Source organism: Salvelinus namaycush, chromosome 4 (assembly GCF_016432855.1).
Source record: "Salvelinus namaycush isolate Seneca chromosome 4, SaNama_1.0, whole genome shotgun sequence".
Classification (NCBI taxonomy): domain Eukaryota; kingdom Metazoa; phylum Chordata; class Actinopteri; order Salmoniformes; family Salmonidae; genus Salvelinus; species Salvelinus namaycush.
Window position 1 is genome coordinate 27,442,129 of NC_052310.1, and position 11,301 is coordinate 27,453,429.

Below are 11,301 nucleotides of genomic sequence, written 5' to 3' on the forward strand. Positions count from 1 at the left end.
AAGGAGAAATTCTCACTAACAGGGATGTAAACAAACTCGTGCACAACATTTGAAAGAAATCCGCTTTTTGTGCACATGGAACATTTCTGGGATCTGTTATTTCAGTGCCTTTAACCTGAGAACACTTTACATGTTGAGTTTATTATTTTGTTCAGTGTAGTTACTCCACAACACTAACCTAATTGACAGAGTGAAAAGAAAGAAGCCTGTACAGAAACAAAAATATTCCAAAACATGCATCCTGTTTGCAATACGGCACTAAAGTAAAACTTCAAATAATGTGTCAAAGATATTAACTTTATGTACTGAATATGAAGAGTTATGAAGAGTTACCAACTTGACAGAGCTTGAAGAACGTTTAAAATAAAATGATTGTATAATCCAGGTGTGGAACGCTAGAGTCTAGAAAGACTCACAGTCTTTCTGTGAGTCTTCTGTGAGTCTTCTGTGAGTCTTTCTGTGAGTCTTTCTGTGAGTCTAGAAAGACTCACAGCTGTAGTCGCTACCAAATGTGATTCTAACACTCAGGGGTTTGAAAACTTATATAATCAAGTGTGTTCTTTTTCATACATTAAATATTTTTATATATTTTTTTATATTTTACAAATGTTAAATTTTTCTTCCACTTTGACATGAGTATTTTGTGTAGATCATCGACAAAAAAAAGCAAATTAAATCCCACTTTTACAAAATGTTGAAAAAGTCAAGGGGTGCGAATACTTTCTGAAGGCACTGTATATTTAGTCTTGTCCACATCAAGGACAAGTTTTAAACCAACTTTTTGTAAGGTAACAAAGTCAGATCACAGCTCTAATACAGCCTGGTCAACAGTTTGGGCAATAGCATAGATATGTGCCATCTGAATACAAATGAATATTATAAACAGATAGACCAAAATTATTAATATAAATAGTGAAGAGAACACGCCCCAATACCGATCCCAGCATTACACCTTTAGTAATATACATGAAACTAGACTTTGGTTTACACCATAATAAATCACGCAATGTGTCCTATCTGACAGATAGGCTTCAGTTTGAGAACTGATCTAGGCCTATTTCAGTCAGCCTTTGAATGAGAATCTAATGGTCAAGAGTGTCAAATACCTTGGAAATGTCTATAAATAAGGCAGCACAATGGTTTTAATGATCTAAGCAATTTAACACATCTAGAACAAGCGTAGCAGCTGAAATGGTGCCATGAGCAGGTCTAAAACCAGACTGGTGCCCATTTAGAAAAGGATGAGAAAAAAATATATTAGCTGAGAGTTGGGCAGGGATTCTAAAACTTTGGAAAGCCAAGATAAATACGGTTCAATTTATCTAAGTCAGAAGGATCTCCTCCTTTGTGTAGGGGGAGGACATGTTCCGCTTTCCAGGTCTTAGGAACAACACCAGAAACAACTGTTAAGTTAGAAATATAGGTTAACGATTCTGCAATAAGTGGGGCAGAGAGCTGCATGGCACTTAGTACTAGAGGTCGACCGATTAATCGGAATGGCCGGGGTATTTTTGGACGCCAATTTATCAACAAAAAAAATGTACACCTTTATTTAATCTTTATTTAACTAGGCAAGTCAGTTAAGAACACATTCTTATTTTCAATGATGGCCTAGGAACGTTCTGCCTCGTTCAGGGGCAGAACGACAGATTTTTAACCTTGTCAGCTCGGGGGATCCAATCTTGCAACCTTACAGTTAACTAGTCCAATGCTCTAACACCTGATTACATTGCACTCCACGAGGAGCCTGCCTGTTACTCGAATGCAGTTAGCTAAGGTAAATTGCTAGCTAGCATTAAACGTATCTTATAAAAAACAATCAATCAATGACTGTGATTGCTCCAATGTGTACTTAACCATAAACATCAATGCCATTCTTAAAATCAATACACAAGTATAGATTTTTAAACCTGCATATTTAGCTAAAAGAAATCCAGGTTAGCAGGCAATATTAACCAGGTGAAATTGTGTCATTTCTCTTGCATTCATTGCACGCAGAGTCAGGGTATATGCAACAGCTTGGGCCGCATGGCTCTTTGCGAACTAATTTGCCAGAATTTTACGTAATTATGACAACATTGAAGGTTGTGCAATGTAACAGGAATATTTAGACTCATGGATGCCACCCGTTAGATAAAATACGTAACGGAATAAACGTTTTGTTTGAGGTGATAGTTTCCGGATTAGTCAAAGGTATATGGTTTAGAGAGAAATAGTCGACGCGTTATAATTCCTGTAATAACTTGCAGCTGAACTTGAAAGGGGTTCCTTCATTATTTTACCGTTCATGTCTTCCATAGAGAATGTCTTGATCTACTTCAAATAAGGTCTGTGTTTCGTGCAGGCTTAAACCACCTCGACGTTTTGATACCCGTGTAAATCCCACTAGGATAAGGTAACATATCAACATATTTTCATAAATCCACTCTACAAAAAAAATTATTCGCTTATATTTAGCCAATATTGATCAGAGTTACCTTGTCCTATGGATATCTACACAGTTATAAAATTGGCACGGTGGTGTAAGCCTACACGAAACACAGACCTTATTTTAAGTGAATCTAAAAATATCCTATGGAATAAATGAAGGAACCGCTTTTCAGATTTTGCTAGAAGGTGTCATGGGAATTATGACTCGCACTTTGGTCGTCAATTCTTACCATGCCCATTATTAAAATAGGATTTCCTGCATATAGAAATGACAGTTTTTGTTTTCAACATTCATCACAGGTAACTTAAACTCTATTTTTATTCAAACAGTTGAGAGTATTTGTCTCCTAAGCAGACTCTTCAGTATCATTGTCACTTCAGAGCTGTGTGTGTGTATTTATGTATTAAGTTAAAATAAAAATGTTCATTGTTTATTCAGTATTGTTGCAATTGTCATTATTACAAAAATGTGTGTGTATGATATACACTGCTCAAAAAAATAAAGGGAACACTTAAACAACACAATGTAACTCCAAGTCAATCACACTTCTGTGAAATCAAACTGTCCACTTAGGAAGCAACACTGATTAACAATAAATTTCACATGCTGTTGTGCAAATGGAATAGACAAAAGGTGGAAATTATAGGCAATTAGCAAGACACCCCCAATAAAGGAGTGGTTCTGCAGGTGGTGACCACAGACCACTTCTCAGTTCCTATGCTTCATGGCTGATGTTTTGGTCACTTTTGAATACTGGCGGTGCTTTCACTCTAGTGGTAGCATGAGACGGAGTCTACAACCCACACAAGTGGCTCTGGTAGTGCAGCTCATCCAGGATGGCACATCAATGCGAGCTGTGGCAAGAAGGTTTGCTGTGTCTGTCAGCATAGTGTCCAGAGCATGGAGGCGCTACCAGGAGACAGGCCAGTACTTCAGGAGACGTGGAGGAGGCCGTAGGAGGGCAACAACCCAGCAGCAGGACCGCTACCTCCGCCTTTGTGCAAGGAGGAGCACTGCCAGAGCCCAGTAAAATGACCTCCAGCAGGCCACAAATGTGCATGTGTCTGCTCAAACGGTCAGAAACAGACTCCATGAGGGTGGTATGAGGGCCCGACGTCCACAGGTGGGGGTTGTGCTTACAGCCCAACACCGTGCAGGACGTTTGGCATTTGCCAGAGAACACCAAGATTGGCAAATCTTGCACTGAATGCACTGTGTATCTCGATTTTTTGTGTTTCTTTCGGGGGAAAAAAGACAATTAAAATAGGTGTTTTCTTCATTAAAATGAAGAAATAAACAATGCCACTTTCTGTATCAATTAAGCCTATATGTGCAAAATAAACAAACGAACACCATCACTTGCCAGGCTGTCATTGAACATAATATTTTTTAAATATGAAAACATGCCTCATGTATTCCTGAAAATGTGCAAAATAAAACAAATACTAAATTTCTGTCAAACAAAATAATATTTTACTTTGCTCCTATAGGTTTCTGGAGGAACTCAAGCCTGTCTACCGATTATGGCTTGAGGCATGCCCTACAACATGTAGGGCATGCCACCTGTGCTGAAGACCCTATCTGAAGGGGCACTTGTAGCAGGAATGCATAGGTACTTCTTTACAAGATCGCTCAGTCTTGGGAAGTTGGCCTTCTGAAGCCTCCACCACTCAAGCGAGTCCGTGTCTGGGTCTGTGTCAATTAGCTTGACAGCTCAGTTTTGATGGTGTCATCCTCTGACTGGGAGGCAGACGTTAAGGTCTTCTTGAAGATGCTTGCAAGTATTTTCTTGCTCTTCTTAGCCACAGGTTCAGCTTCTAGGCGCACATGCAGAGCTGTGCCAGGCTGAGGTGTGCTCTTCTCAGCTAGCAGAGACTGGAGCTCCAAAACAGCTCTTCGTTTGATGCCTTCAACCTTGTCATCTGCTATGCATTTTTTCCTGGACCGGGGATCCGGTTCTGCTTCTACACCTGCATTGCTTGCTGTTTAGGGTTTTAGGCTGGGTTTCTGTACAGCACTTGGTGGCATCTGCTGATGCAAGAAGGGCTTTATAAATACATTTGATTGATTGAATGAAGCCATATCCAGGTGGTCTTCTTTGGCAGGGTCATCGTACTTGTCATTTAGATAGTCCAGTGTTGCGCTCTTGATTTGCTTTGTGAGACCGTTCTCACCCTCCTCTGGCTGCAGGAGGTGTTGAACAGATGCAGCACAAGCTTCCAGACAGCACATCAGTGAATTCTTGTAGTGGGCTTTTGGCTTTGTTCACTGACTCCAAAACGTTGATATAATGCCAGCTGGGCATCAGGTGCCTGCTTTTCTTCTCTGTGCCCATGACCCGTGCTATGGCCTTCTCCTGCTCCAGGACTCGTTCAACCATCTTCTGTCTTGAACCCCACCTGGTACCAAAACCATATCTCTGCTATTTTTGAAGCTGAAGGAGAAGCTGATGACAACCTTTTTGCATACCCCGATGGCACGGTCAATCCGAGGGTCTTTCACACCATTCTCTGTAAAAAAAATAAATAATAATATTTAGAATGGCAACATTTTTAGTAATGTAACAAACACAGCATTCCTACACATCGTGATGTAACAGGTTTTGATAAGCCTTATTTCTATTTAACAAAAAACATATTGGCAAAAACTTTTCACCCTGTATAATACTACTACATTGTTTAGGAATGTTTAGGAATGCATAGGCCTATATGATTACATATTTAATCTTTTTGATTGAAAAGATTTCAAATCAATTACATTTAGTCCATATTGTTGTTATTCTTTAAACATGCCTGTGGTTAATTTGCTATTGGATTGGTAGAATTACAACCAGCTACAGAGGTAAATTATTATTATTATAATAAAATAAATGTTTACAGCTGGTCTGAAGATTCATTTTTTGAATGCATTTTCATTATCCAATGTCACACTTACCGATAGCGAGGTGAAGCCTGTGTTCAAAGCACTGCAGACGGGTCCACTTGTTCAAGCGCAATGCTTTTATCATGTACACCGTATGTCTTCTCTCAGCTTCCATGCCAGTGTGTCTTTGAGACCCTGGGCTATTATTTCACCCGTATGGTCATCGGGGAAGTATGATGTCTAGAGGCATACATTTAGCAATGTCCATTCTCCATCTATATACTGGACTGTCAAGCTTAGATATGGCTCCAACGTTCTGATCGACCATAGATCGGCTGTGGTGGAAAAGTACGACACATTACACCACTGTGAAAGAGTCACAGAGAAGCTGGCTAAAGTACTTAAGTAATAATTATTTAAAGTACTATGTATACTTTACTATTTATATATTTTTGACAACTTTTACTTCACTACACCCCCCCCCCCCCCCAAAAGTACTTTTCACTCCATACATTTTCCCTGACAATCAAAAGCAGGACAGGAAAATGGTCCAATTCACACACTTACCAAGAAAACATTCTGGTCACCCCTACTTACTAAACACACGTACTTACTAAACACACGTGCTTCATTTGTAAATTACTTTTACTCAAGTATGATAAATTGGGTACTTTATCCCCACCACTGCTCGTTCGCAGGTAGCGATGAATAACCGTGGCAATGCTTCTTCCGCAAAATACTTGCGGCCTGGTAGCTGATATTTGGGGGCAATTGTGTTTAGCAGCTTTTTGAAGCCAGGCTTTTCCACCGTATAGATGGGGACCATATATTTTGCTATATGATAAGTCACCGCATCTGTTATCTTCTACCACCTCAAACTGTTCTTGTCATATGGATTGACGTTTGAAAATTATGCGGCTATGGTATATTGTCTTTTACCAGACATTTTGGGAGTGGGACAACTGGAAGCATCAGCATCGTGTAGTCTCACATATTCCTCCCATTCCACTGAGTGTTTCTGTCTCAGGTGCTGGAAGAGGTTAGTTGTGCTGCCACAGCTGGTGGCAATTGTCTTGAGACACACTTTGCACAGGACATTGATTTGCTGAACATCTGACCTCAAACCCATACCACTTCCATATGACAGAACAAACATTGCTACCCTTGGGAATGATTTCATTCTCACGAGAGGCTGAGCTGGCTACCTCATTGTCCATTTTGATAGAATGTCTGCCGCTACACTTCACGGGCATGGTTACAACTTGGGAAAGGGTGTCCAGGATTGTTATTTGTGGACAACTTTTTAGCATGTGCTGTGACGCCGTTGGTTCATGGTTCGGTTCAGTATGGGCTGACAGAGGGCGAGATGCCACATTTTCCAAAGTTATAATGTAACCCCTCGTAAAAACAACAAAACCTAAATTCTTGTGATACAGCCATTTGGCATATCGCACAAAAACAAATTTGAATTAATCAAATCGATATATCGCCCAGCACTAGTTTCATGTGACAAGAGGAAAATATTAGTTCGAAATTAAGTCAGAAAGGGGGGAGATGCTTCAACTAGCATGGGTTATTAATATGAACTATATGAATTATAAACATACGTTTCAAAATGCTGAGCACCTCCACTCAGATTCAAAGTGGTTGATGTGTTGTGAGCAAAAGGCACTCTCCTTCACCCTCCGGTTTTGTGACCATTTGATCTGAACGAACTGTGTCTCGAGTATACCGACAGAATCAAGCCTTTAGACGCTCATGTTAATTATCCTTCATTATATTTGTCAAATATATTTATGTAATTAAAAGTCTCATTAAAGTTTGACTACATTTTCTGGCGCCTTCATGCCAGCATCGGTTTGTACATGAGACTGTAGCCAATATGCACGTAGGACTACATGGAAAAATAGATTTGAATATTATTCCAATGTTTGTCTCTCTGATCCAATTCTGATTGGAGTAATCGTTTGATTGGTGATTGTTGTTCGATTTTTTTGTTACTTGTTCTGGACAAGATGAGACAGGGCTCGGCCTTAACGCCTGATGCGCGCTTGAAAATTGTGTTTTACTTGAATAAAATTAAGCTACCGGAGGCAGCTCTCATCTGGCTATAGACTACCTGCCGAACAGGGCTAACAATAGATTTCATTTTGATTCTTCAGGTTCACCGTCAGCAATAGTTTTGCTTTAGGCTAAACAATCAGCGTATATGGTCATCTTGAGAAATAAAGCGTAAAATGGATAATTTCATAACTGAGCACATCAATCACTTTGCGAAGCAAAACCAAGGGAAAAGAAGCTCACTAAAAACTTCCCAACGGTCAAAACCATTTGATTTTGAGATTATGTGAAATTCAAAGTTGTGCCATATATACAGTATTCATTGGCTATGTCATAGCTAATTTGTAAACATATATTGATACATTACTAGCCCAAACACTTAATCTGCAAAAATGACAAGTTAATTACTGGGTGATGGTGATTTCAGAACGGACACACACACACACAAAAAAACATGCTACATTGCCACCGCCCGCCACCCCATGATGATAGTGGAGTGGTAGATGCCTAGTCTCCCTTATGGCTCAGATCAGGTGCCTACATCGTACATACACCATAGACACACAATTTATACACGCACACACACACGTCAGCTCAGACAGATCCAGCGCAGAGGCCAGCTCATGAGCTCCATCAGCAGCAGATTTTAATTTAGAATGGAAAAGGAATGTGTTTACGCAACGAATGTTAGTGCATTGATTCATTCTCTAATCAAACCGAATCGTTTCAAACTAAAACGCATCGTTCCTGTATCGGAGCCCATGTATTTAGATATGTATCGAATGGTCTTTAAAGGGAAAGATTTGTATCCCGAAAATATTCCATTGGCAGTATACTTATGTGGGGCATTTGTTAGAATAATATCTAAAATAGTTCATTTTTCAGGGTGTTTAAAGTTGGGGCAAGTTGTTTTAGTTATCAGCCAAGTTATATTTGTACTGCGCTAAATCTCTCTCAGCCAATCTGATACTGGCATCAACCAATCCAGATTAAAAATCATCCAAAAATAATAATTCAGATTTAACATAGTCAGACAGTAATTCAGACAATTTGCTTAAAGCACAAGGAGAAGCGATACATTTCCACTAGTGTCAGTTGGACATTATTACCAAGGCCCACATTTAGAATTAACCATTATAATTGAGGAGGAAAAGAAGAATGGGAAAACTGGGAGAACGATAAAGGTATGGTGGGGAAGGAGCAAGGTAGAAAAGTGGAGAACGATAAAGGTATGGTGGGGAAGGAGCAAGGGAGAAAAGTGGAGAAGCATAAAGGTATGGAGAGTGGAGGGAAAGAGGAAGGGAGGGGTGGGAATAATTTCGTGACCCATCTATGGCTCTGCTACAGAGATATCTAAATCTGTGTTCAGACTGCAAAATATGAGTTGCCTTAATCACTAGCCACACGGACTGTGCTATTAAAGACAGAGGTCTTTACCTCCCCGAGATTGTCCCAACAAGCATAGCAGCAGCAACCAGAGGGATGCTTTATGTAAATCTATCTATGTCATGTTATGCATCTAATACTAAGTAATTCATGGGAAATATATATATATATATATAAACCTATGGGAGTCAGAGTGTGTAGAAACCTTGATAAGTAGAATGGCGTGGCTGCGGCTGGAGCGCTGGTTGAGCTTGGTGGAGGCCGTGGTGCGGTTGAGGCTGGCAGGGATGAAGTGAGAGTGGAAGTCGGAGAAGGAGGAGAGGGGCGTGTGGGTCAGGCCCGGGATGAGGATGTTCCTGTCCTTGTCCTCTCGGATGGGCAGATCCTGAGCACTGGGAGACAACAGGTCCAGCACCTGGAACAGGGAAGGATCCAGGGACAGACCATGAGATGTAAAAACACGGCCAAAAAAAGTCTCAGTAAAATAAAACCAAATCATTGATTCAACATTAGTTTCCCTTTCTATTCTTTGTGTCCACCTCATTCTCAAAAATGCATTGGAGAGGATCTAAGGTCCCTCCCTTCTGACTTTCTCCCCTGATGTGTTTTGAGGAGGTGAGGAATGACAAATTAATTAATGACATATTTTCAAACACATGAAAACACTCACAATGCATCACAATAAATACCAGCAACAATTATAACCAAACAAAACCGCTAAGCATATTTCATAAAAGATCAGACCACCCAGTCCTACCTTCTCGTTGTATATTTCCAGGTAGGACATGTCGATGCTGTAGTCCCAGCCTTCGTGCTCCCTCTCCTTGGCTTTCACCAGGTTGAAGACACCTCGGACCGCCCGTGGGATCACCCCTGGCTGTTCCTGACTGCCCAGCATAGTGTGGGTCTTCCCTGGGTGAGGAGATAGAGGAGCAGGCGGTTGGTGCTGGCTGGTGGATAATGGAGTTTTCTAGCATGCTTCCAGATATAAAATATTGCTGCTAACCACTCTTGTTTAGCCATTACTGATAATGCAAATTAGAGCAGTGGTTTTCAGGCCGTGATCCGCGGCCGTACCGAATGCATACATTTTTTTAAATATATTTTTCCAATTTGTAATAAGATGCCTTTAATATGTTACGTTCACTGCTAAAACTGACTCGAAATTTGACCCGATTTTTTTTGTTGCAACTTATGACTGATTTGGTGGTCCCTGTAAAGGCTGGGAACCGTTGCATTAGAGTATACTCAAAGCTGCACATACGCACAGCGCTGATAAGCAGCTCTAGAAACATCAATGATATAAATATGATGGAAGAGCAAAAAAATGCAGTGGAAGGCCGTATGAGAGTGAAAGTACTGATGCTTAACCTGAAATCAGTCTGTGGCAGCAACTCATTGACAGTACCTTGTATCGCCCTCAAAGGAATACGTAAAGGAGAGCCCTTTGACATACCAGCTCCTGTTGGGCCGTAGGCAAAGACGCTGGCGTTCTGTCCTTTCAGTAGGTGGGGCAGAATGGGCTTCACTGAAGAGAGGAACACCTCCTGTTGAGTTGTCTCCTCACCGTGGAAGACGTCAAACCTGAAACCCACCACAGAATTTTAAGGGACAGTCTTGCCTGTGGTATTTTGTGCCCCACACACACGAAAGGAAGCAAGTGATCCATCTGGTCCCCAAACACACCCTCTTCTATGTTCAACAACATCTGTTTTTAAAAAATCAACTATTAAAATAAACTGGCATGTGATGACTAAAGGTTAATATTGTATCAGGCAAAAAGCCACTGACTGGTATTGCAGAGTCTCTGTGGCGTTCCTCCAGTTGATTATCTCCAGGGTCTCCGTATCCAGTCTTCTTACGCAGGCCCCCTCGCCCTTCTGGTCCTGCATGTGCATGTAGGGCCGTAGGCGCACCGCAACCCGAACCCTGGCTGTCTGTTTGGTTCCTTTCGCAACGTCCTCAGCCACGCGCTGGGCCGCCATGTCTATGAAACAAGAAATTGCCTTTACTTAGCTAGAAAGTGATAATGAGAGTCTAATAAACACGGGTTAGCCAGCTAATGTTAGCTAGCAAACAAGCTTGAAACACATAGGGTGGCAGACCGCTGGCTATCTTTGTTGTTAGACGTCGTTAGCCAGTTTAGTTGTCGAGAATCTAAAGCGAATAAAACACTCAACCTTACCGATAGTTTTCTCCTGTTCTCTATAAAATGTGGTTTGTATAAAAAGTTCAAGATGTTTGCTAAAGTAAATGATGCCAGAATTTGTTGATAAAAAAAAAAAGACAAACGATCGTAAAATGGCCTTCCGCCCAATATTTTCAAACGATAAGGCAAAGGGGCCGTAACCAAACTGAGCCAATCGACACTCTTGGTCGTATGACCTATGACGTAAACTTCCTCCACCACTTCCTCATCAAATGTAATTGTCAAAATCACGTAAATGTTGCAATTATCCAAGTAAGCAATATAATATACATTTGGTCGATTTGAATATTGTTACCTGATATCATGAAGCTTGGAAATTAATAATTATTTTTGGGTGCATGGTTCCTTACGC

At 40.7% G+C, this 11,301-nt stretch overlaps 1 protein-coding gene across 2 annotated transcripts in view; it reads right to left on the reverse strand.

Moving 5' to 3' along the window:
- The window catches only part of kif22 (kinesin family member 22), a 42,221-nt gene that overhangs the window by 30,328 nt on the left and 592 nt on the right, over positions 1-11,301 (reverse strand). The window contains exons 1-5 of one of the 2 annotated variants that reach the window (XM_038991623.1): positions 10,926-11,057; positions 10,532-10,727; positions 10,197-10,324; positions 9,498-9,652; positions 8,946-9,155 (exon numbers count right to left, since the gene is read on the reverse strand). In XM_038991623.1, coding sequence (XP_038847551.1) covers positions 8,946-9,155; positions 9,498-9,652; positions 10,197-10,324; positions 10,532-10,725 — 687 coding nt within the window. In that variant the 5' untranslated portion in view covers positions 10,726-10,727; positions 10,926-11,057. Of the gene's footprint in view, positions 1-8,945; positions 9,156-9,497; positions 9,653-10,196; positions 10,325-10,531; positions 10,728-10,925; positions 11,058-11,301 lie in introns of those variants that run through there. The other variant, XM_038991624.1, reaches the window with a different exon arrangement.